Source organism: Megalops cyprinoides, chromosome 21 (assembly GCF_013368585.1).
Source record: "Megalops cyprinoides isolate fMegCyp1 chromosome 21, fMegCyp1.pri, whole genome shotgun sequence".
Lineage (NCBI taxonomy): Eukaryota > Metazoa > Chordata > Actinopteri > Elopiformes > Megalopidae > Megalops > Megalops cyprinoides.
The window spans coordinates 18,488,121-18,515,796 of NC_050603.1; the positions used below are offsets into that span (position 1 = coordinate 18,488,121).

The following is a 27,676-nucleotide window of genomic DNA, read 5'->3' on the forward strand; positions in this document are numbered from 1 at the left end:
AGAGAGGTATAGGGAACAGACATGGCAGAGGCTGTTTCATTTACAATGCTAAAATTGCTTATGGCATGGAATCCCATCCAGGTTCAATTGCTGTAATAGTCTGGCGCAATTAGGCTTTTGTCATATTGTTAATACAGGCAAATATGATCAGACCGAAGCAGGAATAAAGTATGAGAATGCACTGTGTCAGTGTTCTTTATTCCCAAAGAATGTAGTTGGATAGGTGTAAACAATCCAACAGATGATTGGATCGATTAAAAGGTTAAAAAGATGCACAGCTTCCACAAGACACCCCTGTCCAAGTCATGTTACACGGGAAGTTCACATGCACTCCACAGAACCAGGTCTGAGCTCAGGCACTTGGGAGATGTGGTGCAACAGTCCTACTCACTTCTCTATTGTTCAGCTGGGTACTTTGTATTTTGTGAGGCAGTTCCCTAACCACTTCCCCATACATGCAACATTGCAAATACATATTTTAACATCTTCATTCTGCTGCACGTAGAGAGCATGTGTAGCAATGTACTGCATCTACACCTTTTACTGAAATGCTATGGCAGTGTTGTGCTTATAGGCACCACTGAGTACTGCCATTGGACTGAATTCAGTACAGTTTGTACCGAAGTGACGCAAAGCAATCCTCACAAATAACACTTAATCTGATCCTGTTGCACACGATTTGACCGATTGAAGCCGACTGAGTAATCCAGTTTGCTTTGAATGAGCCAGTCACCAATACACAGCCTGCTGTGCCAAGTAACAGAAAGTAGTGATGCTGAAAATGGGTAGGTGTGATGTAGCAAATATGATCCAAGTGATTGAGTGTAATTACAGCAGTGTTTTACAAGCGAACACAATGAACCCCAATCCAATAAAAGACCATCACTATTTCATTCTTTTTAAAAGTTTTAATTGTTTTGCTGCAGTTTGACCACAGCATAAGTACAAGCATAAAATCTTTATTTAGGACTACAACAGCACTTGGAGCAATATATATCTTTTTTGTTTTTCTCTTTTTCTGTAAAAGTATTGCAATTACAGACCTTAGGTCTAAAACCTATGACATCACAATTGCTTAAATAAAAAGAGGCAAAAAATACACACAAATTTTCCATTTACGGGGATTTCGTTTTGTAAATAAAGCAAACAAAAAGGTACGAAGTCCATAGCTGATGTAGTCTTGCGAAAACTTACACAGATCATTACCAAGACCAAATATACTTAACTCGTGATAATTTAAGAGCAGAACATGGAAAAAAAAAGGACTTCTGTCAGCTGTCACATACAGAGTTCGATAACTGAAGGAGAGTCCTGATATGAGTGAGCTACCCAAATTAGTTCAAGCAACTGCAGGAAAAAACAAAGCGTACAGCCTGTGGCTGGAATGAGAGTTAGAATGAATTGCTCAAAACTGCATACACGCCACGTGTTTGGTGTTTTGTTTTTTTTTTTGTCATTTTGTTTTTTTTTCTGTAAGGGCATTTCTATGTACATCACATAGAGACAATTAACATGCATAACCTTTATTGTACAGTGGATTCTTAGTATTATGAGTTCAATTAAATTTTTTCTTCTATATACTGTACATCCTACACCGACTGTATAAAAGAGACAGATATTATGATGAACTGTTGAACTGCCTCACCCATTTCCTTTTTGGTTGGTTGACAGCTTCTCCTCCACAGGGTTCCTACAGACTTATAAAACAACATTTAACACGTCCCCATTAACTTCTCTTTCATAAAAAACAGCTTTGCAAAGTATTCGATGACTAGGATCAATACAAATTATGCCTTTCAAAATGCACTGAGGAATCTCAAATTCCAAGCCCTTTTTGCAAAAAACAAATGTCAAAATCAACTGGGTTCATTCATAAACTGGAAAATAATGTGGATATGAACACACCTTTGCCAAATTAAACGTTTCTAAATCATGCCACGTATCCTATAACTTATTACATCTACACTGACCGATTCAGCTTGTATGAACCTCTATTCAATCTAACATATTTAAAGTTAAGGACAATGCGCATTGCGGTTAGATTCAATAGAAGTGCCAAGTGTTTTCTACTGGGGCGATACCAGCTGGGAGAACCTCTGGCTGCAGCCTCAGAGTGCACAACTCCATGCTATATCCCAAGAGTGAGCCTCAAGCTTGTCCACACTTCAGTGACACACAACGCAGCCAAAACTTAGTACTTATCTGACTCGTAAGGTAAGCAATTTGATCCTGAATTAATATATTTATGGAAACCACAAGAATTCTTTTAACACTGTTCACATATTTTGCTGCTAAGCACAGAGGTTCACAGGACTACAGCGAGTGTGTCTGCATAAAGCTGCAGCTATTCTTTCCAGGGGTGTACACGGGCACCGGAATCGCAACACATTTAAGACTATTCATGATATGTTCGTATACTCAACACCGCCCCCTTGAGGTGGTCTCATCTAAGAACGCATCCAAACCGAAGCGCCAGAGTTTTCTGTGTCTGTTCAGGGTTTTGGAAAATACCACAATAGCTATCTTTCAACAAACAAACACAAAATATATCTTTAAGTACGTGTGTATAATAAGAGCTGACACTGCTTAGGCTAAGTGTGTTTAATACTGGTCTGACCACATAACTGCAACAACAAAACTCGTCCTGTTCAGAAACTGCATAAATTCAGAGCATTAGTTTTCATTCGTAAACAGATTCATCTATGGGAAAATAAGTAGCCTTTCGTATTTTAGTTTCTAACCTAAGAAAGCGTTACTCTGCAAACCTTTATTTCTCCCGTTTACAAAAAAAGACAAAAGCACATTTGTGGGCATTTCCAAACGCGATGCCGCCGTGTTAAAACTCTTATACCCTCTATGCATTATATTACATTATTAACAATGTATCTTCTGCGGATTCTACCCACTGGGTAGGATATGTGCATAATATATTCAAGTTATATACAGCACCTTACAAAGAAACGTAAAGAGAGACTCGTGAGAAAAGCACCATTTGGAAGTGAGGCACAATGAAGGCGGGAGCTCGAGTGCAAGTGAGATCCTACATCAGCTCAAACATGAACGTTAGGCACCATATTTGCTCGCTTAATAGTAACATGCAAAACTCCTTGTGGAGAATGTAAAAAAAATTAAATTAAATAAAACCACTTTCTTCTTATTAACTACATCGACAGACAGAAAACCGATAAAAAGGAAAAACAGAAGCACGAATACAGCCGCTCGTTAATCTAACGGTCAATCGCGCACTAGGTTACGGGGTAAAGCTGGCGAATCGGACAGCAGCAGCAGTGGTAGTAGCAGCAGCAGCAGCGATTTTTAGAAATAACAAAAAAAGAAAAATGCAAAACTGGACTCGCGATAAGTGACCGGGGGAGCAGAGCCATTCAAGAGTCCTCGTCAATGCCCACGGAGGGCTGTTCCTTTCACTCATCCCACCCAGTTTTCCTCAATGTATCCCAAACCCACGTAAAGATACTCTATGCACACGATCTAGGCTGGGGGTTTTATTTTGTCTAGTGAATGATCGTGTTCTCCACGTTGAGCCAGAAAGGTGGATTTGCCCTTTGCTGAAACAAGCGAGACCCCCTCCGTGCACGCACACACACACACACACCACGCCATCCCGTGTACGCAGTGCCACACACCGAGATAACAGCGTGTACATATTCAAATCTGTAATACTGCACTTTCTACTGAGCTCAGACGATACACTGCACGTGATGTGGAGAGCGTTTGTTGGCTGAATAAATGGCTATGAGCGAAACTCCAGATATGGAAACAGGATGGAAAAAAAACACTGCTCGTACTTAGCCATTTTAAGTCAGCTGGGCATAGGGCAACTGGGAACCATAACTGGGATGCGGACCACTCATTGACGGTTATCAAGAGGCAACTCATTAACAGGCTATTTAACACTGGACCTACCCATAAGTGGATCGCATTGGTTTCAAGGCAAACATCTTCAAGTTAGTTCACGTTTACAACTTTGCCCTTAGTGCCACCCTGTTGGTGGGCACAGGCAGAACAAGGGCTGAAACTGAAATCTGTCTCTGTCCATTTTTTCCTCTATACAAACTCTTCAATAACGACAACAAATATATTACTTTCTTACATACAACATATAAGTATTGAGGGCGTTTCTTTTTTTGCAAAATTCAAAATAGTGACAAAATATAGCTTCATATATAAAAAATGTGTACACAAGCGGATTTCTGTGGGTGCGCATCAGACTGCAAGCTCTCGTTACGCGACTAACAGCGCCTGCAGGCTTGCTCTCTTGCTACGGGGGTTTTTTTTTTTGCATGAAGCGGCGAGGGAGGTCCCTCTGGGAAAGCCCACCCACGCACGGGGGACCTCAGCAGGCGGTTCCCGGCCTCTTCTCTTCCGACGGAGCCTCCGGGGATGCGGGCGGTGAACACCGCACGCCGAGAAGTGGCGGTTAGAATCTGCGCGGCGTAAGGGCACGGCGTTAGAGGTGGAAGAGAGGGTAACAGCGCAACAGAGGAGAAGGCTCGTCTTTATGAGGTCATTGCTAAAGGGACCCCTCGCTCACACAGCCCTTGTCTTAGTCACAGTTCTGAACCTGATTACTCCGGCTTCGGGGGGGGGGGGGGGGGGGGGGGTAACTGGGATTTCAGGTAGGTGCACCTGTCCTGGCAAGGAGAGGCAGAACGAAGTGCTGAGAGCGGGGAGTTGGGGTGGGGGTGGGTGGTTTGGATAAAAGGCCTGGGGAAATAGAACGTGTGATGCTGGGGGTGTCCTAAACTTGGTGAATGCCAAGAGCAGGATTTGTATTGGATCTGGGGAAGAATAAGGAAGAGAGTGACTGCCGGGCCATAGATCAAGTCTTATTCTCTTCTGCTCCAAATTCCCTCCCTCAGTACCAAATGAAAACGGGTTAAAAAAAAAAAAACTTATATAGGACCAAATTCAGCCATAACCAAATCAAATTCAACTTTACATGCAGTCTGCAATCAACTTGATCCTCCTTAATGACTCCACCTTAATGACTATGGGTGTATAGCAACTTTCTGCCAAAACATATTGAATGCATCTTCAAAAAATCTGTCAACATATGGCATTGGAGAAATGTGCATCTGTAATGAAAACCTAAGGGGGTTCTCTGACAAATGGGCACTGCGGGCAGTCTGAATAAGCGGGAGAATAAAGTGACATCAAACAAGACCGGTGCAGGGCTCTGGAGGCAGCTCATTTGCTAAGAAGCCCCCCTATCCACCCAGACTCAAGGCAGACACTTTCGCATGGTCTATTGGAAGTGTAATGGAATGTGGATAAGTATGTATGCTTCTGTTTTCAAGTGTCTCCTTACAAGTCGTTTGAATCGTGAAAGGTTTTAGGCTGGATCTGCGTACGTCTTTTCAACAAAAAGAAACAAAAAAAAAAAAAAAAGCCAATTGCCCCCACTGAAAAAAAATAATCTTTGGAGCCAATGGACAAAACACATAAATAACAAACAGCATTTCCCTCATTTCTTTAAACAATAAGATAGTGCAAAGTCAAATCCCCTAAATTACATCCACGCGAAAACTTGGCACTGAGATTTGGATTGGTTTGGAATCTTGCTTGTGCACAGACCCTGGTCTTGAAAAGAGCAAGAAAAACACTCCCAGTCCCATTGCCAGGTTACTCCTTGGGGGCGAGAGGGGGGAACAGTTATGTCTGTGCTAATGATCTTTTGTTTTCTGATATGAATGAAAGAATACAAAAAAAAAGAAAGTAGCTATGAAGCCGAAACATCCACGCTGTCCAAGCGCTGCAAACAGCAGGTGAAAGCTTGGTTCCTTTTTTTTTTTTTGTTTGTTACTGTAGTAAAAGGTTGACATTGAATCAAGCGCAGGGAGTGTTAAGAACGAAGCCACGCCCCTTTGTGTGGAGGGGAGGGGGCGGGTCCCCGGCCCCGGCCCCGCCCCCCTCCTCCCGGCCTCACACCAGTTTGTCCCGCCGTCCCTCCCTGGCCTTGACCACGACTATTGTGCTTTCGTTTTTGCTCTGCACGACTGTCCGGCTCCCCACCCGCGGAGTGGAGGCGGGGTTATTGCTGTGCTGGTGAAGGAAGGAGGCGGAGCCCGGGTAGCGGCCCACGACCTCGCTATACGCGGGCGGGGGCCCTTCCATGCGCCCGTGGCCGCCGGAGTTCGTGGCGCTGACGCCGGAGTTGCTGCTGGGCGGGCGGGGCCCTCCCCCTCCCCCCGCCCCGCCCCCGCCGCAGTGAACGCTCACGTCGATGAGGTCGCTGTCGTAGACGGTCCGGTTGGGCGGGGCCCGCACCGACTCGCGGTTCAGCTCCATCTGCTGCTCGGGGTCCCTCAGCTGCAGCTTGCAGGGGCCCAGGTACGGGGGCGGCTCCTCCCCGTCCGACAGGGCGATGGTCGGCGGCAGGTCGATCTCGTGCTGCAGGTACGGGTAGGTGGGCTGGAAGCGGCTGAATCGGTCCCTTTGCATAAAGGAGGGGGCGGTGAACCTTTCCCGGGAACGCGCGCCGTACATCGCCTACAGAGAGAGGCAGAAAAACATTGTAGTCAGTGTCCCCAAATCACCCGCGCTTCAGATCCAGAAAAACCCACACACAAAGCACTTTGGGAACGCAGGAACAAGCGGACTGATAGTGTGCGAATACGATTACACTGCGAGTACTTACAACAATGTATGAATTCAACTGCATACAAACTGCACACCCCTTTAATAAGAAGACCTGCTAAATAATGCAGGTTTTATGCAAACAAATTGACAACCACACATATTTGTCTCACACACATAAGTCCCAGTAGCTCAATTACACAGGCAATGTTTATCAAAGCAACACAATATTCACACAGCAGGCTTCTTCAGTTAGTATAGCTGTTTGTACAGAACATAAGCTTTAGAGCTGTTTTAACACAACAGAATGTTCATTCCTGATTATTACTGCATGCAATATCATTCCTCAGGAATAGATCTTTCTCCCTGTGTGTTGAACTGATGTTCATCTGTCATTAAGGGTTATGAACTTTAGCACTCTGGCAGACGGTGACCTCTGACCTCAGAGACTCCATGTTGTGACACCAGACTGTCTGATGGCCATGCACATCCGTCCTGGGAAGCAGGGAGAGAGAGAGAGAGAGAGAGAGAGAGTCACGATCAAAGAAGGAGAGGCAAAAGGCTGCAGAGAAATCAAATTAAACTCTTTCACCTGACTGGCTACATCGGGCTAATATGACATCCCTGTCAACGCAGTTGGCTGTGGAAGCCCCAGGCGAGGTGTGTGCCGGGACGCCGGGCAGGAGGAACACCTCTGGGCGAGGGAGACTCACCGGCCGCAACGCCTCCTCCTGCCTCCTGCTCTGGCGGGTGATGAAGGCCCAGGTGGAGAGCTTGTAGTGGTTCAGCAAACAGACGATCACGACTATCATCACGGTCATCACCACGATTATAATGATTATCTGAACAAACTCCAGTTCAGCTGAAAGAAAAAGAGAAAGGGGGGGGGGGGTTAGCATACAGCAATCTTCTTTCTCATTCTGTCAAAACAGCTGACAGCATTCTTTTAACAATCCTGCCTGTGAATGATGGACCTGCCACCGGTGCCATCATTAACCACTGGGTGGCAGCAGAGAACGGGTTTTACAACACATGATCAGACTGACTACTAAATATTCTGAATTTTCAGATCTAGCAAGATGCCATAGTAACAGCGTAGGAAAAAAAACATAACCACCTAGCAGTGGATCTCACAAAAAACTAAGAATAGGGGTTCACCCTTCAGCATCTACACTGCAGACACTATACTCACAACCTCTTTCAGGGATGGAAATTGAACATTTCTGGCACTAGCTGGTATACACTGCCATTTCTACCAGCCCAGGAGACATTCTACAAGGCCTAAGCACACTGTAATCATTATGACCTGGTAATGACACTGTCTCGTACAGCGGGAGCGGGGAGTTTATTTCCCATCTCCGGCAAATGAGCTTGCCACCCTTTCTGAAAAACCCCAACATCCCACGTTACAACACAAAGGACAGACCGAAACCCCAGAAACGTTGCAAAGGGATTTTTAACACTGGCATCAAAGGAAATCACCTGTGAACACTTCGCCCCTACCACAACCGCCATTTTCCATTGGAAATAACGTCTGGGTTAAGCGGGTTAACTGCCACGTCTGGCATGTTCGCAATTTGCACGGAGTGTCCACGCCGAGCACGATTGAACCATCGTCTCCCGCAGCGTTAGCTGCCACCCATTCACATTACAAAGAAAAATAACACCGATAACTTCCCAAGACAAAGCGGTTAACATCTGCCGCGTGTAAGTGTCTATTAACAGAGACAGCAAGAGGAAAAACTTATAATGCCCCCCCCGCGGTCGTCTAATTGCTGTAATTTCTCTCAGAGTATCGGTTTATTCGAAGCGTTTATCGACCGACGTCACCGGCTGCTGCAGGCGCAGCCGGCAAACTCCGTCCCCGTCCTTTGTCTCCGCGGCTCCTCGTCTCGCTCCCCCGCCGCTCCGGCGCAGAGCGCCGCTCCCACCGCTGCCAAAAAATCCCCGCTTCCTTCCGCGGCCGCGGCCTCACGCGGCGACGCCGTCTCAAAAAGTATCGACCTCCCTCCCTCGTGAAGTTTAGGGCCAGCCCGGGATCGCGCCGACAAAATCTGCTTCTTTTCGACTCCGCATTTGAAGGGAGCGTAAGGCTCTGCTCAGGCCTGCTGCTGCCGTTGCCTGAGCAATGGACGGGCAGACAGCCGGTAAACGGCAGTCTGTTCCAGGCCCCTCCAGCCGTTCGGCACCTAAATTCACCGGGAGGATGCCATGCTGCTGACTGCGTGCCGCCCGGTACGTGAGGGCCATGCCGCCCGGTACGCGGGGGCCATGCCAGGCCTGCCGCCGACTGCAAGACAGACAGCGCCTCTCCACCCACAGTGGAGAAATATGTGGGGAGTTTGGGGTTTTAGTCCATGTTTAGTGTTGGGTGGCTGAACATAGACTACTGGGGAACACGGTTATATTAAGCCAGTTTGGATATTATGTGACAGGACAGTGACCTGAACTGATCCACGGATCCATTCTATTCCATTCTACGAAAGGCTTAACAATTTAAGCATGAAATGTGCTGAAAGCGTGCAAAGGATGTGCGGTCTTCTGTCCTCGTATAGCCTAATCCTTCATACCTCACGCATTAGTCTCGTGGACGGATAAGAATAGCCACACAGTGGGTGAGGAGCACCGTGACTCAGATCTCATCGGCGCGGTTCCGCAGGCCTCGCGGGTCGGGCGGGGTCTGCCCGCGGCGGGGCCTCGCTTCCCCGCCGGAGCATCGCGATCGCAGGCGGGCCGACGGACGCGTTCTCAGAGAGAGAGCCGCACCAGGGGCGCCGCCTGCGTCCGAGCGAGAACACAGCGCGCCCGCCGGGGCGCGGCTACATCTGCTCACCCATCCCGGATAAGTCCCCCAATCTGCGGCTCTTAACCAGATTAAAGGGAGGGGGGGGGGGGATGGAGGGGCGGGGGGGTCAAGCCGGTGAGCGGGAGGCGCGGGGGGGGGGGGGGGGGCATGATGTAACCATTTCGGCGAGGAACACGCCGCTCGTTTGGAGAGCGGAGCTGCTCTCATGTGACGGAGGCTCTTTCAGGAGGGAACAGCGTGTACCGAACCGGTCAAAATAGAGCGGAAAAAACAGGTCTGATGCAGGGGGGGACTGTGACCGCGCTCACGGCGGCTCTGATGCGCCGGCCGCGTCCTGCTCCCTGCAACTGGCTAGAGATAACACACCGAAACGTCACAGGAAATTAACGGGGCCTCTTGCACTTCTCAGACCCCTTCTTCAAGATGTAATGCAGATTTTGTGGCCGGATGTGCATACTACAGACACTAGGAATGTGCTATGCATCTCCTATAACCACGGACCAGCTAGCTGGGTTTTGATCCTGGGTGTGTAAGAGAAACCCAATAGGCACCAATGGGGATGAAATCCACCAGCCTAGGTCTGAATTTGATTAGTAGGCCTGGGTGCTGAAGGTATCACGCCGATTCCACTGCCCCGTTTCACTGTGAGTGTGAGGGTTCGACGAGCACACAGGTGTCAGACAATCCGGATCACTGGAACTGCTACCGCCAGGCCGTTCACGGTTTCCAGAGAGAGGATGACGGCGGGAAAATGTGAGGCAAGGAGGACGGAATGGTACGCCACAGAGGAGCCAGGAACACCCCTAACATCTCCAACAGTCCGAGAACTCCAAAAACACTCCGGCAATCCTCAGGAGAAAGAAGGCCTCGTTTCCGTCAGCCACAACTGACACCAGGCTAGTAAAAGAGGGTGGGGGTAGATGGGTTATCTCCTAAAGATCCAAAAAGCACAGGAGAACACGTGAAATGCAGGGACAGTGAAGGCAGTGAGAAGCCGCTTACCACTTCAACCAAATCATTTCTATTGTTCCAGTAAACTACATTATTCGCCTGCATGAACTGTATGAATTGCAGGGTAGCTGACGGCTCAAGGAGATTTGTTCTTCTACAGCACACTACTGTAATTACAAACGGTTTCTGGAAGGTCTCACCAGCCACTATACCAATAAATCCTTTTCTTAAAATGGTGTTCCAAAGGAGGACTCGGTTCTGACATTCCAACATAATCTGACTACGGAGATTGTAAATTATCATTTGAAGGCTGTCCCCGGGAAACCATGGTCTCGTTTTTTTAAGAACATTATCTGAGAAGAGAGGACTACCACTGCAGACAGGGCGGCATACAGAAGGGATTGCAGCGGTCTTGCAGCACAGAGATCAGACAGGTAAATCTTATTATTATTCTTACACAAAGCACTCCATCCCCGCATTAGCACTGAACAGCAGGATCATGTACGCTAGGGCTACGCTACAACTTTCACCCCCTCGTCTGGAACAAACTCTTCTGATTCACAAAAAAATTGCTGTTGTATAATGTAACAGTCTGCAGGAACAAAGCTGTACATTTTGCATAACACCAACTGGCACGTTTCTGGGTTTTTTTTTGCAGTTGAAATACGGTACTATTGCTCACGCTGTTCCAGATCTTTCTGTTCCAGACCTTGCATTTCCTGTTTCCCCTGCAGCAGACAGAAATCGGCATTCTCATGATCAGAAGACAGGAAGTCCAGGGACCGGAACCGTAAGCGGTCGCGACGTGACTCGAGAGAAGGGCGGGGGTGAGGTGCGCCGGCGGGCCCCTACGCCGCGCGTGCCAGCGCCCTCCCGGGGCGAGGCCGCGTCCTGACATGCACCCTCTGGCTGGCGGCCCTGATCGAGCTCGCGGGGCCCTGGCAGGCGGCGGCGGCGGCGCCGTCGCCATGGCGACAACCAGGCACCGAGCCACGGCTGCGTCGACAAAGGGGCCCCGGAGCGCCACCTGGCGACGGGGCCGCTCCCATCGAGCAGGGTTGGCGGCACGGACAGGACAGGAGCGTGCGCTCGCGTAGCTCCTGGCCCGCCCGCCCACTGTCTGCAACCGCCAACGGTGCAGTCTGAGGACAGGCGCTCTGACGGCCAGGGTCACTCCGCCGGGGAGCTGAGCCCTCTGCAAAGCACATCGGACTGGACGCAGGATGCGCATTACATAACCTCCGTCTGACCTCACCCAGGAAGGCAGCTCAAACACATTGCACAATGCACAATTAGGGAAGTCAAATAAGGTCGCGTAAGGTTTTGTATGCCTACTGCATACAAAAGTGACTCAAACCACGGAAGCACGGTTCGGGCTGGGATATTGAATTGCAGACCACCGTGTGACACACAGACATGTCATGCCATCATGGAAGAGCAAATACCCTCATGCGTCACACATAGCTCTAAATCTAAAGCAGGCCTCAGCTTGGGAGCCTTTTTCAGGCTGGATCAAATGTTCAGATCAGCGTAAGGAGAATTTGGGGACAGCAGGCAGCCGTCAGAACCTCCTGTGAGGACCTTAACAACATCTGCCCCCGCAAGTGGGACCAGGAGCCCAACACCGCACGCTCAGGGCGCGGACACGGCTCTCCCGAACGCGCCCGTCGGCCCACCCGCCTGGAGGGGGCAGGGGGAGCGGGAGGACAATGGGGCTTCCCTGCGCTGCGGGCCGACCGCCGCGCTGTAATCGCGTTATGCGAGACGGATGAGGCAGCGGCGGAGGCCCATTCCAGAGCAAAGCGGAGTGTGAGGAACTCAACTCATCTGCAAACCAGCACCCCCAACACGCACGCGCGCGCGCACACACACACACACACATATGCACACGCACACATGTACACATACCGTCTCTCTCTCTCTCACACACACACACACACACACCCCAACACACACACACACACACACACGTACACATACCCTGTGTCTCTCTCACACACACACACACACCTGCGCGCACATAGATACACATATGCACACACACACACACGCACACATGTACACATACCCTGTGTCTCTCTCACACACACACACACACACACACACACGTACACATACCCTGTGTCTCTCTCTCTCTCTCACACACACACACACACACACACACACACACACACACAACCTGCGCGCACACATAGACACACATATGCACACACACACACGCACACATGTACACATACCCTGTGTCTCTCTCACTCACACACACACACACACATACACACACACACCTGCGTGCACACACAGACACACATATGCACACACATACACACGCACACACGCACACATGTACACATACCCTGTCTCGCTCACACACACACACACACACACACACACACACACACACACACACACACACACACAGAGAACCACCCCCATTATCTGTGCCGTTTCAGCAGGCTGGGGGAACAAAGGCGCGAGCTGACAGGGCTACGTGGGCAGCGGCCCTCGCGGTAGCCAGGTTCCTCCGAGAGAACGTGCCAGACAAGCGGGAGCGCTGGCTCTCGGGGACAATAATCTGTCTGTTGCGGAAACATTTCCTGGCAGCGCCGCGTGAGTCATGAGCTGGAAGGGGGGGGGGGGGGGTAACAAAAGAGCACCGCCGTACCCGAGCGACTAACCCGCGTCCAAATGGACCGGAACTCGCGCTTTTTCCGCACACCTTACATCGCGCCATCGCCACGGCCGGCGCAAACGGACACACGCGCCGCATGAAACATACTGAAATCTGTTCAGTAATACTCTCAAGGGGGACCGAAAAAAAAAAACCCACTACAAGTCAAAGATAAACCTCCGCTGCCACGCAACGGCACAACTGGTTTTACAAAAGCACACAAGGGAGCCAGGGACTGCAAGCAGCACCCAAACGCACAACCGGCCCAGACATAACAAGACAGGCGGACCAAAGAGGGCAAACAAGGCGTAGCTTCTTCAGGCTTCCGAACGAAAACATTGCTGCGGAACAGCAAAATAAACACTGTCACTGAGCGTACTCGGGCTAAGTCTCCACAGAGAGAGGGGTGTTCGGGGGGGGGGGGGGGAGCGGGGATGTTTAATCACGCCCGTGGCGGGAGGGATCCTTCCGTGCCACGTTGGCAGAGCGGCACCGTCACCTGGCCGTGCCCCTGGCGCCTGACCTCTGCCGCTAATCTCAGATAAGGCTCGTATTAAAGGCCTCCCGGCGCGGGTGCCAGACCCGTCTAGACTTCCCGTGTCCCGGCGAGAGCCCTGAATTATTGAACCTCCCACTCAGACAGGGGAGCCCGCTCAGGGCGCCTCTTCTTAAGATGCCACCTGCTAGAGTCTCCCCCCATCACCTCACCAGGAAGACCAAAGACGGGCTATGCGCCCCCCCCCCCCGGACACCCCACCCCACCCAAATCGGTCCCTTATCTGCCCTCCCCTCCGGATACAAAGCAGCACACAAACCAAAGACCCCATTTTCACACCTGATCTACTCGTTAAATGGCGCACAGGACTCCATCTCCTGGTTCAACCGACCAAATTTGTTGGGACAGAGGCACAGGTGTTGGCGGACGACCAGGATCGACTCAGGCAGAGAGCGATACCTTCCGGCAATGTGACCAACGCTAGCTAGAGCGGCTGCCGTTCAAATGGGTATGACACGCAACTGTGACTCAAATCAGGGGTCCTCGTCTTTGTAAGGTATTGTTGAATTTAATGTTACAATGCACTCGCTTCCAGGCTGACTTTGTAGAGTCCGAAGATAAAACCCCAGTAAGGTGGGCATGAGAGGAATGCTGGGATAGCTACTGTTTGGGGCAAACAGCCAAACATACATCTGGAGACAGTCTGATAGTTGGGTCGGATATGGAGGAACCACTGAGGCGTGCATCCAATTTCAAAACTTCAAGATGCCTGCACTCCTTCACAATCCAAACCTTCAGCAAACAAAAAAAAAACGGTCCAGCGTTAATATGAAACTGCCAAGGCACGCATCGATCCAGAACGACAATACAAGCATCTGAAACATTTCACGGATGACAAAAGGGTCTGTCGCCGCTGCACTCATATCCCAATCATACCCGATACCTCTTGCGGGAAAGCCCTCATTTTCCAAACGCATCGGCTACTTATTAACTCACCGACAAGTTGGGTCACTCTGAAAACACACACGAGCAACGCAAACACAGACTTCAAACATACCAGCGTTACCAAGCCAAGCCCACAAACACAAAAAGCAGGTTCACTATTTGGAATGCTTTGGCCCGGATTCCGGCTATCGGGTTAATATTACGCAGGCTACGTCAAACACACCCACAATGTCTCGCCGATACGTCACGTCGCAGAAACGGCATTAAAAGCGCATTTCTCCACTGGGAGGGGGGTTCTTGGGCAGAAAAAATGAGCAGCTGACTTCAAGTCATAGTATAGCTCACGAGTGAATGAGTCATTTACAAAAGACAGCAGCAGCTTGGCTGAGCACTAAGGACTCAAATCCCCGACAGGGTACTGGCATGGTGATCTTAAAAACAAGGCGCACAGCAAATGTTCCTCAACATAAAAATTAGTGTTGAAATGTAAAAACTGCCCCCGCCGCAGGTCACACTTTGTATGTATAATAAATGAGCCGGTGTTATCCATGCATTAAGCAGGCCCACATCTTCGCAGCGTTAATGCTCGGCTCTAGATTAAAGAGCTCATTTTCCCCCCTGTAGCATAGCCAGCGACTGCAGATGAGTTTCATTCATGTCTTTAGACAGCTGGTGCCGGCTGACGGTGTAACACTGACCTATATTAATTCCGCCCGGCATATGATCCTTCGGCAGTTTTCGGCGCACAACAGTCTCGGGGAAGCCCCTGAGATGCGTCGTGCCTTAAACGGACGCAATGAGCTCTGACCGAGCGACGTTCGCGTCATCGACGATTCGAGGAGCCGTTCCGGAGTGGGCAGGTGATCCTTCGGATTGGGAAATCTCCTCTTCTGTCTCAAGCGCGCACACTGCTGTGGCGGATCAAGCTCAAACACCACAAGCCTGAAGGCCTTAATCAGCCTCCCAAACATTCTGCCTTTGAGCTGGACGCTTGAGTGATACACAAATGGAACTCTCACAAGCATGACACAGACAAAGCAGATCAAGTCAGTTGTCACTAGGTAGAATGTACTACGAATGTTCAATACCTACGTGTATTCAATGCTTTTAGAGCCAACAGAAAGTAGGAATGTTTATACAGCCACATAAGATAATGTAGTATCAGCGTCTGTTAAATTTGCAATCGCAATCTCCGAGAGCACAGAATGCAACAATTTTCCATCCATGCAATGAGATTCTGCTCAGAACCTGACACAGTCTACGCAAGCTTCCCATTTCTGCTCAACATCTCGGAAACAATTTGCAAAACAACAAAAAAGTACAAACCCGCGCAAGCCCGTGTACCCCAGCTCACTCAACTATAAAACAAAACTGCAACATGGATAAACCAGCCATAATACAGCCTAACATCCTTCAGATCATAATAGGTGCTAAGAGGAACTAACACTAAAACACACACGATAACAACAAAAAAAGGCATCATGAAAACAGTGAGCACACAACACCCAAACCGGGGTGCCCGAGACTAAAAGGTAATTTTTCAAAATGTCAATTCAAACCACAAGAGAGCACCCTCCGCAGGGCCCTGGCCAGCACACAATGGAGCAGCCTCTCTTGCTGATTGGGGTCAGCCAGTGAAAGGGGCGAGAGGCGGACGGCTGGGTGGATGGGAGACAATCAGATCCCTGTCGGAATTATAAATGAGGGTCAAGGCAGACGCAACCCCTGTCCCCCCTCCAAGCACTGTTGGTGGGGGATGGGGAGGGGATGGGGAGGGGGGCTCAATTTCAATTCCAAAGTTTCACCAGATTTTGTGAAGGCCGTGTGGACAATGACTCAACACTTAACTTGATTATGCTGAGGCTTGAAAACCCAATCTGGCACATCTAATTATAGACCTTAATATTACTGCAGTGTTTTTTTTTCTTTTTTTGAAGCTGACAGATACTGATGAAAGAAACAAGTGCAATTTCATATGGCAAAAGGGGTTTTTGTCAGGAAAGGAAGACCGAGTTGACTATCAAGACTCTCTGTAGACTGCAAAAACAGGCCACATCCTCTTTCCAAGTTCACAAAAAAGGAAGAGACAAAGGAGACCCCTGACTGACTCTCTGACTGTGGGGTTCTGGTGAGATAAGCCAAAGTAGCTGGTCCTGCTATGACACGTTGCAGTGGATAAAAGCATCCCGGATGAGTTTATCTGGATGCAGGGGTGGATGAGACCATACCAGTGTGATTCTGCCATTAGTCTTGTCCCAGAGGACAATGGTAAAAAGGAAATGCAAATTTTCAAACAATGTTTCGCTTCTTCCAGGACACATACTGTATACCAAAGATTCAGAACATATTCCAGCTTTATTGTGTGTAACCAGTAGAATTCACGATCTTGTATATCCCAGGGTGCCTGTTATAACCGCACAATTGCCTGAAATATCAGATATCTAGAGTAGGTGGATGGGGAAAAAAACTGCAGTCTCTCAATGGACTCAACAACCGCTCCAGATATATTAAGAAATGATCCACCCACAAAAATACACATTTTAGCATCCCGGCATGCACATTCAGTTTGCTTCTGCTGTGTTAGCAAGCTTACACACTGACTCAACAACCACAAGCAAACCATACGAGCTGACCAAAACCAAAACAGCTGGACCGGTGTGTCTCATCTGCCAGTATTTGGAGACAAATGTCTGTAACATTTGACATGTTCCATAGGTGTTTGCAGGCGGGGTTCAATATTCAGGCAGCGATCCAACATCCTCAAACGTAAAATCTTGAGGTTGCACCCTAACTGGCAACGCCATGGCCAAGAGCTCAACAGCCAATCAAAAGTCAGTCGAGCAGGACTTCTGAATCCAATTCATAAACTTTCTCGTTCCTTCAACTGCATTTCATTTACTTAGTACTGCAGCTTTCTGAGACATTCTGTGAAATTCACAGGCTTCTGAATCCAAGAGGGAGGCGATATTGTTGCACTTGGGGAAAGAGTGTTTTCACGTCAATGAACAAATGCATTCCAACTCAAACAGAAAGACAGAATGTTGTTCTGAGTGCAACAGCATACTGGGCAAACTGTCACTTTTACCTTTGTGCTAGCACCACCGCACAGCATAATCAGTCTGGTGCACCTACACTACTGATATCCCTCAGGATCATGTGGTCACATGACTGCATGACATTATGTATATCCTTCTCCTCTTGAAATGCGAACACTGACTAGACCCACCATTTTTGAGATACAAAAATCCACCAGCACATAAATGATTACACTACATTTGACTTAGCTCGCAATTCAACAGTTTGTTGGTACGATTTCCCTTTTCTATTTCATGCTTAAAAATGAATCAGTTTCCCATCAAAATGCATGACACCAAGGTCACCTTATACAATACTTAGTGACCCAATTTCAGGCCAGACAGACCATGTATAAATGAGTCACCTGGAAAAAAAAACAAAAAATGGCAGAATATGCAGACACGGCACCCCTGGACATATTTACTCCAACTGCTGCTCTAATAACACTTTATTGTGGAGGGCTATAAACTGCACCCATGTATCCTTCTGGCATGTAGACCTCCCAATGTTTCCAACCGACTGTTACTGGTCAAGCAGTGATGAAACCTTGAAGAGAATATGAAACCTCAGGAAGAGAAAGCTGTACCTTTTTTAAATAGCCTCGTATGATTAAACAAAGCTGCTTGTGCAAATTTCCAATTACACAGCAAAACTTTCACAAGTGAAAAAGCAACAGTGATTTCTGCTGGTCATTAAAAGGCCTTTCACATATTCCAACGGCGTTCAAATCAGAATGTGGATACTGAAGGCACAAAACATTACCTACGGGATTGATTAGCTATCACGATTAGGCCTTTACCTTGAAACGGATTCCTTTATGCCAGTTAGGCCTGGCTGTGTACGTATTAAACAGCTGCTCTGGGAAATCTTGTGGGCCTAATTTGCAGATAAATTTTAGCCAGCAACAGCGAGTGGCGGGACCCGGCAGAAAATGACGGAAAGGGCTCTGCTTGCTGGAACGAGCGAAGACGACGCAATCCTATCCGGGAGGAGACACAACGTCAAGCCGCGAGAGCAGATGTCTGCACGCTGTCCTGCCCTGACCTCAAGAGGAGGTCTTACGCAAAAGCTATTTTTTTTTCCCCCCCGTGTCTGCATAACACAGGAGATTGGCAAAAGCCACAAATTGGTTATCTGGTCAATGTGCACTTCCACTGCAGTCTAAACATGCTCGTTACCCATCAGTTAATCACTGATCATGGAGGGGGGCAGCGGGCAGAAGCCTGCACAACAGATAAACCTTACATAAGTGTACGTGTGTTTGTATGTGTGTGTATACATATATGCTTTTCTCATAACACTACACCCCTTGCTAGTTCAAAATCAGCTAACCACATCCTGACTCCAAATATTTGAAATGCCAAAAATGGAAACACTTATAAATGTATCTGAAGGTGTAACATTTGCTCTCTAACTTCTGTTTATGTTCTTACGCAAGTTACAGCTAGTATTCTCTCTATATCATTATCCCCGCCTACCCCCCAGGCAACAATTCCTCATCTGGCTAGCTATTACTGTCATGAAATCAAACTGACTCAATGTAATGGCTCATCAGCTAGACAGCCATAGCCACAAGCTACCCATATTAAGCTAAAAACAAGGAGCTACCTCATACTTTCTGATATAGAAAGATTATGTAATGGGGGACTCAGCGCTGGCACTCCTGCACTCAAAGATCCACCCACCGTTACCAACATACAAAAACCTCCTTCCAGTCTCAGCATTAAAACAGATGGTAGGCGTAATACTGCAGCCACTACTAAGAGTTCCAGGTACCAAAATAGTTTACCATCCAATAAACTGGTTGAGTGCCACGGCCTCCTCACCCAAATTGTTCCAGAAACTAGAATAGCCAGGTCCCATGAAAGTACAAAACAGGTAGCTAAACGCAGTTAGATCCGGCCTGAGGAACACTCGCCTCCACTTTTTCTACTCGCTTCCACAATACAGATACAAAGCAGTTAATTTCTTGAGTTGGTGTTCATGTATAGAGAGTTACTTCTCAGGCTATTCAACAATTTTTCCTGACATATTCTTCAGATAAAAAAGGTACAATGACATTTGTAATTGCACAATACTGAACTAGCCTACAGTTCCAGACATTTTTAAGCTCTGGGAGGGTATAATACCTCCTAGCAATCTCGCACTGGCCCAACCAGATGGAGGACAGCAGGCACAAAGCAGGATTTGGGCTGCGATTACTCTTTTTCGGAGGGTTCTGGATGCTCCATTTTTTAACCAAAGATTTTGAGCAGTGTACAATATATGTATGTTCAAAACCACACTTCAATGGGTAAATATGTCTCATACCTCTAGAGCAGCAAATAGCATTTAATCAATGCGAAACCACACAAATTTCTCACATCTTGTTTCACACTTAAGTGTTACATCAGATGGTGATAGGCTGTAATTTGAATACCATATGTGAAAGGACTCTAATTATCAGAAAACTGATTTGAAAGAGTAAAGCTACAGAAAAAGACACAGATATGTACTTTTTACTTCAACGATACCATCTTTCACATCTTTCTTGGTTTATTTTTTAAATGCTCATAGGTATTTAAGTCAAGTGAACCAACTGTCAACGCAGAACATTTTCAAACATTTATAGAAAAGTACCATCATATACTGTACCTTAACGTTCTACATTGCTTTGTAAACCACTAGTTTGCTCAACTGTCTGCCTTTCATCTGAAACTTGATTTTGTTTTTCATTGTCCTCAGCCCCCTAAACATCAGTAAATCACAGACTGAATTACTAAAGTATTGTTAACTGATCAGTCGACATTACTAAATTATACAATACATAATTGTAACATATCATCAATGACACCAAGGAGTCATTTTATTAAAGGTCGCATTCAGACTTTAAACGTGTTTAAATTGAGAAAATATAAACACTTAATGGGTTCGTTCAAGAGGAAACGTAATGATTTTTTAAAAAAAAATAAAAATCATAGCAGAGAGATATAGTAAACAAACATCTCAATTCTTTATCAAACTAGCCAGAGTAGCTTGCAAAATTCAATGCAAGCACATGCAAGTCTACTCAAGTACTCCAGAAACTGAAAGCAAGATGGCGAGTGGCAGACAGCCTTGAGCTCCATCCATCAGGGACCCAAACGTGTCAAACATGGAGAGCAAATAAGCACCAGCCGGGGCAGCTGCACCCACCCAGTGAGGGGCTGCATCCCGCCCCGGACTGCACCCAGACTACAAATCTATCCCAGTCCCAGAACTGATACAGGATGGGGGGCAGGAACAAATGGGACCATGGCCAATGTCAAGGCTGACTGAATGTGGCCCCTTCCCCCAAAACCTAACTGCACCAGCCCCGGGTTTCAGCTGGGACCTCTGGAGGGCAGGGAAGAACAAAAACCCAGGGCAAACCTCCAATTGGCTGCATGGATGACACCCCCAACGTGGAGTGGAGTCTTTCTTCTCCTTCTCCCCACCCCACCCCCAAAACTGCCTTCAATAATACAGAAAAACCGATACATACTTGGTCGGAGCTACAACCCATGTCGCAGTTCCAACTAAAATGAAATGTAGAACCTCCGATTAGAGAAGGACCCAAAAAGATGTTCCATTTTATATTTATTTTAGTTTATTGCAATGTTTTCAGCCCAAGAAAAAAGCAGTCTCTCCAAACACAGCACCCACCCCCACCACCCAACCCCCTACCCCCAACCCTTCCAGACAATGGAGAGAGCACACTCCAGACTGACAACCCAAGCAGTGATATTAGTGGGGGGTTGGGTGACAGTTGACCTCCAGAGTCACCTCATCAAGTGCATCCTCTCTCCTTACCCTGTGAATCACAATATTGGAAATCTCTATATTATTCAGTCCGGGACAAAAGAGCTCAGCGTTGATTACCCAATGCCTGTGTGCTGGGACATGGTAATAATCCAGACACAAACCCAAGAGGAGGTTTAAAAAAAAAAAAAAAAAAAAAAAAAAAGTCTCACACTCCAGAGTGACTGGACGCAGATCAAAAACGAAACATTAGCACCTGCAGTAGCTCAGAGTGAAACCCTCTAACGGACGGCTGCTTCCTTCTTCTTTTGAACGCAGTCTTCTGACTTCTTAACAGACGACACCTCTGTTATGCACTTTACACATCACTGCAGTCAGACAGATGAACCCAACTGATGGGGCATATCTCGTCTGGTCATGTACTGTTTAAAATGGCAGATGTATAAACTCAGACAAAACAAGACGCACACAAAACCAAGAAAAAAATGCATGAACTCAACCCATCTTTCATGAAATCCGCCAGCTTACACAAAGCATGGCTGATCTGCGTGCCGTGCCCATATGAGGCTCTGAGAATGGGCGGCAAAGACGAGTTGCCAAATTGATAAGTACTGGATTCTGACAGCGTGTGGTGTTGTTTTCCCCTTACGCGAGTGTTACAACACAATTTCAGGACAAACCTCCAGGAACAAACAGCAATGTTCTGTTGCCATGTCATTTGGCCTTGACCGCGTCTAGCCCCAGAGGATACGGCCCAAAGCCACGGCTGACAATGAAAACACACCGGTGAGTGCACCCTAACCACACACAGTTTAGCAACTGCAGCAGCCTGCTTGAGTAGCTTCTCAGTGTTTTCGTGTTGTAAACAGGCTCAGTGTTTTTAGATTTCCATTGAAAAACAAGTACCTTCTGTCTTACGTGACCTTCTAGAAAGAGTGGAAACCTAGCAGTGTTAAGCAATTCTAACAATTGTACAGCAAGTCCATTACCTTTCCTACTTATTGTACTTGGCAGACGACCTCATATAGGGACACTAACAAAGAATTTACTTTCACATTTTGTAACTCATTTACAGAGACAAATTTTTAATACAGCAATTGCGGTACAATACTTTGCTCTAGGATACAAGTGCAGTGTCTCACAACCTCAAGGTTCAGATTCCTGAATTATAGCCTTTCGTGCCCAGGGCCAGCTACCTTGCACAAGGCTACAACAGCAGTGCTCAAACAAGGATTCAAACCCACGTAGTCCAGGTCTGTGGTCATTTCACAACAAAACAGTGCTTCTGCCCACTACACAGAAGCTGGTTTTCGTCCAGCCAGGGCAGGGTTTGATGTCTGAGGATGGCATACTAAGCTGAGGTGCCAGTGCAGCTGAAGCGCCAGCCACCCATTGTACACCAGACAAGCAAAGGGACATCACTGCAGTAATATGCGCAGACGCACAAACTGCAGCCAGACCTCTTCAGACAGCACAGGGACACCCTCTCTGAACGGCGAGTTACAAGCAACCCGGGGCAGACTGGTACAGATGAGACCTGTGTGGCAACCAGCCACAGAAAGCACCCCGTGTTAAAAAAATAAATAAATAAACGCACGCCACAGTAATGAGAAGTTCTGACACGGCCAGGCTAATACGCCGTACCCATTTTCAGCCTAATCGCAGTGTTCAAAGAGGCACACTGCAAAGATGCATTCCTCTGAAAGCTGCAAGCTCATTTTCTGTAAGCAGTGACATACTGCTAATGATTTCTGGGGTCTGCTTGCTGTACATGCAGAAGTTTCACTGCATTAACATTACACCTTTTTTTTGTAATCCAAGCATCCATGCAACCCCTTTTATCTTATGCCACTTCAATCCCTGGCGTGAACACATTTCAAGGAAATTTCAAATCCATGACATGAAAATGTTCTTTGTGTGATGCCTTAAGGGAGATGAGGAAAGAGGACCAATGACCTAAAGGTAACACTGACAGAAAAAAAGAGACCTTAGGTTGAAACAATGCAGCATGTTTTGTTTCATTTGATTTAACATGCATATTCATACTCAACAAGTTCACAAATTGTTTCTGCAATTTCTAAAACATCAAACTACATAATCAAATCTTCAGATCTCGTGTTTGTTCATTCTCAAAGTCTGTACGGTTTAATGAGAAAGGTAAAACTGATGAACAGCTCCCATGATTATTTATATGGAAATTAGAAATAGAAAATTCTTGAAGCACACTGCAGTAGCAAAAAGAACATTTCTAGCAATACCATTAGCTAAAGTAACAAAACTAGTATCACCCAGGCCTGTGTCACCTTGTCTCGCCTTGTGATCTAGAACCAGAGTCTCTTTTTTTAATTTCACATCCCATCAGCAAATGTCATTTATCATAACTACTAGCCACAGACAGTGTAGTCCCCCAAGACTAGTCATTTTACCTCCCACCAGCTCATTCTTAGTGGCCCTTTGTCCTCGGTGAGTTTCAGACAACCCGGAGCTCTGTCTCAACCAAGACTGTCTAGAGGGAAAGTGGGGGAAGGGTGACAGGCTCGTTTTCTGGAGAATTTGTGTCCATCTCACAAGAAAGAAACGTTTTCAAGCGACAACATAAAATAGGGGAAAAAACAGTTATGAGGCGGTAAAGCCCCTTTAAAACATGAACCGTGCTTCAAACCACAAATAGCTACTGAAACCTTAGTGGTGCAATAGTTTTGTGCGTAACTTAGGTAGTAGCTAGCTTGCTAGCTGCGCCTGAAAGAAAAGAGTTAAGCAAATATCTTTCAGACCCCAGTAATTTCCTCTTTATTCGTGCGAGTTTGAACGTGATGTACTGAGACAAGGAAGTTTACGCCTAGGCAGCTAATATAAAGAAATGTAGCTGTCTGCAATAAGACACAACAACAATTAACGCAGAATAACATAAAAAGCTTCAATGTGTGCACTGACATATCTACATAGGAAACATCCGTTATATAACAACCACAGTCATCTCCACGAAGGCAGATGTGTTTTAACGATAATAAATCGAACTGAAACAACTAGGTACCGAACTAGCTAGCTTTTGCTTAAGCCAATTATTACAATCACCGAAAGACGACACAAGTATCCAGTTCAAACCCCATCAGCCGTTATGTAAGAAAATAAAACGCCGCTAAAAGTCGTCGCAATTTTTCACAAAAACAAGTCAATGGCTTAAAAGCCCACATCACCCCACCCCCATTCGGACAAATTTATTGTCGTCTTAAAAATCTGGCTAGCCAGCTAAGATGCAGCTACTAAGGGTCAGTCTAGTGCTAGCCGCTAGCTAGCTAAAAGTCAACCACTGTGATGCTGTGATTCCGCACTAGCCGAATCCCGATGATTATTTCGACAATTTTTCCCGCAAAGATAGGCTGATTCTACAGCGCCGAAACACATTTTTAAACACAGACAGTTGATTCTACCGCACAACTTACATATATCCATCCCCTGGGGCTGGGATCCGGTGCAGTTGCAGGAACAAATGACATTGGAGTTTGAGTTGGAGCTGCCCAGAACCGTTAGGTTTTGCATGAGGATCGGGAGAAACTGGATACCGGGGAAGAGCCGCCGGTAGCGGCCCTTACGCGGAAAAGGAAGGGACTGGCTAGCTACTTCTACAGCGGCCAGCTGTAAAAGTCTTCCTCTCCGGTCCCGTATTTTTCACGCCATCCTCGCTGCCTAACACCGGCGAAGCTAACGCTGGCTATAGCGATGCGGCTTCCCACATCTTGCCCGTCTTGCCTTCTTTTTTCTCCCCCCTTCTTCTCCTCTCGCATTCATTCAAAACAGATCGCCTCGCAGTTACGTTTCTTGTGTGGGCAGGCTTAAACCCCCCCTGCCCCCACCTCTTCCACCCGTTCAAAAAGGAAGCCCGTTCCAGCCAGACATGAGGTGGGGTTGGCGGTGGGGGGTGGGGCCGCTCGGAGACAGACTCGAAGGAGAGAGACTGGTGACAATGGCGGTGAAAGAGGGGCCGGCCGGTCTAGCCAGTGGGAGTGTGGGCGGCTAGAATTACACACACTCATTAGAGCCAGCCACGACCAATCAAGGCAGCCATTGCAGGAGCTAACCTTGGCGTGACCCCGCTGTCTCGCTGATCTTCAGCAGATGTGTTGGACCCCCCTCCCCTCCTCCCTACCAAACCGTCTAGTCTATAAATAACAGGCAGTCTTTCAAAAGTCCAGCTGGACTAGAAAGATAACAAGGACTAAATATATTCAGCCAACGTTACTATAACCCTAAAATGCACCATCATGGAATAAATAATTTTCTTCATCTGTTAGGTTTGAATAAAAATGTTTGTTAACATGTTTAATCTGCAAACGAATTTGAACCACTGGTTGTAATTATGTAAATTGCATGTTAAAAAAAATGATTGGCTTGAAATAAGGTACATAAACTGTAACAGCCAGTATTCTCGCCTCTCAAACCGGGGATGCTATGTGTGCGCCAATAAGACTTTGGTACACAGTGCCGAAGTGATGCGTGATTCCCCCTCCCCCAGACATGAGACTGCATAAAGGCACATCGGCTTACCAAATGTGCTAAAAGTTCTCCCTCTCGCTGTCGACCGTCTGTTTCGAGACAAGAGTGAGAAAAGGATTTCATGTGGGCCAATAAAGTTTATTTATTTATACCAGTTTTGCACATTAAATATTAAGTATTTGCCTGCAACATTTATCACAGGGGAGTGGGGGAGTATTTTCAATGCATAACAACACGTTCGTCTCAATTTACAACAGTGATGGTAATTTATTTTCATTCAAACGTAAAATTATTTATTCAACATGTTTCCCCCAATTTACGAGGAAGTTCCCTATGATTTACCGAGTGATCGTTCAACCTGAAGGAAAATATTGCAACACTTTTTCTCTATTAGCGCCACCTTGCGTTCATGTTGAGTTGGTATAAGCACCAATAACGCATATCCGCAATGGCAGAGACGGTACTCTATGGTCTGCCAATAATTCATCACTGACATTACAAAAAAATGAACTTCCCACTCCCACAGGCCCTGGCCAACATCCCAAAACTTGTTTCTAAAATTTAAACTTTATTACACTTCTTGGTTCCCTCGCAGCTAAATTATTTGGTTGTAGCTTCTAGCGCACTTATCCAGCAACGAGCTATTATAATGACAACTTCAGGTATGGCTGAGAGTTACAATACTCAAACAGCAAAAACAACGATTTTTTTCGCATTAACAATCAACCAATGGATTTTGTCAGATGAAGCATTCTTTTATTTAAAAAACACTACGCTCCACAAACTGCGAACCATAATGCACACAACTACAAAGTTGATTATAAATAAATGCTTTCGCTAGTATCTCTAGGTACTGAGTTAAGTTTATGTGCGTTGTTACAGCTTGTAAATTTTAATACGTATAGGAATATGCATATACATACGTCGTGATTAGTTTATCTTTTGAAAATTAAGCTCCATAAATTATGATTGCACCGGTCAATATTTACTTTTCTTACTGGGTTTACAGATTAGCACCGTCGGGTTAGCACCATAGTTAGAGAATAGATTAGGCGGCACATATCAACCAAACAAACATATTTACGGATAATATAATGGTCATTTCATTATACCTCAGACACAAAGGCCTTAGGGTAGCTTGACTGTCAATAGGTGTCAAATCTAGATCAGCATCTAGTAGCTTTATCAAACCAAAGCATCAGAGCTGAGATGGTAGGATAACTACCAAGCAAAGAGATCTTTAGGACTGGGCCACACTACGCCAGGAGGTAGAGAAGAAGGGAGAGACTAGCACAGCAGAGAGGAGGTGGACATGCACAGTACAGGGATCCCCATATAAATCTGCAGGCACGCTGTCTCTTTTCTTCCGCCCGCAACCTCGCGCAGAAGCAGATAAGACTCCTGACTGTCACCGCGGCGGTTCACGGCTTGTTTGGTTTTCCGCAGCAAGGCTGTGATGCGTGAAGTCACACTAATTGGAATATACAGAGAAATATACACCCTCACAGACACCAAAGCAGGGGAGAAAATGCATGTGACAGAACGACGTGCTACCTAGCCAGCTAAAATTAGATAGCAAGCAAATAAAAAATAGCACCATTATCTATATTTGTATATTTGACTGTACGTCAGTCTCTATGTATACAGCCAATTGTGCTTTCTACAATAAATAGTGTTATCATTAGCTATTATTATTTATGAGTACAACACATCTATAGGACTAGAGAGTGTAAGAATGAACATTTGATTTGAACAAACAAAACTTACAGGTTGATTCTGTTACAAAATAGATAAATGTACCTCATGCAATATTAAGCCCCTGTTCCCTTCTTGTTGATGGCTTTGCAATGTTGCCAAACAGTTTACCTTAACCCACCTCTAGCCT

General features: G+C 46.8%; 1 protein-coding gene across 1 annotated transcript; it reads right to left on the reverse strand.

Moving 5' to 3' along the window:
- Positions 1–5,887: 5,887 nt before the first annotated feature.
- Positions 5,888–25,261, reverse strand: LOC118768884 (low-density lipoprotein receptor class A domain-containing protein 4-like). The gene is made up of 4 exons (XM_036515851.1): positions 24,741–25,261; positions 7,311–7,459; positions 7,039–7,092; positions 5,888–6,510 (listed from the first exon to the last, which is right to left on the reverse strand). Exons 1-4 carry the CDS (start codon positions 24,835–24,837, stop codon positions 5,944–5,946), a joined length of 867 nt encoding a protein of 288 aa, XP_036371744.1. The 5' UTR covers positions 24,838–25,261; the 3' UTR covers positions 5,888–5,943.
- Between the last annotated feature and the right edge of the window lie 2,415 nt (positions 25,262–27,676).

Bases quoted from the DNA above. Each gene is read 5' to 3' on its own strand.
- LOC118768884 (XM_036515851.1), bottom strand. From the start codon at position 24,837: ATGCAAAACCTAACGGTTCTGGGCAGCTCCAACTCAAACTCCAATGTC. The intron at 7,460-24,740 runs GTAAGTTGTGCG...TTTTTCTTTCAG, and splicing joins GCCCCAGGGGATGGATATAT to CTGAACTGGAGTTTGTTCAG. The intron at 7,093-7,310 runs GTGAGTCTCCCT...CCTGCTTCCCAG, and splicing joins AGGAGGAGGCGTTGCGGCCG to GACGGATGTGCATGGCCATC.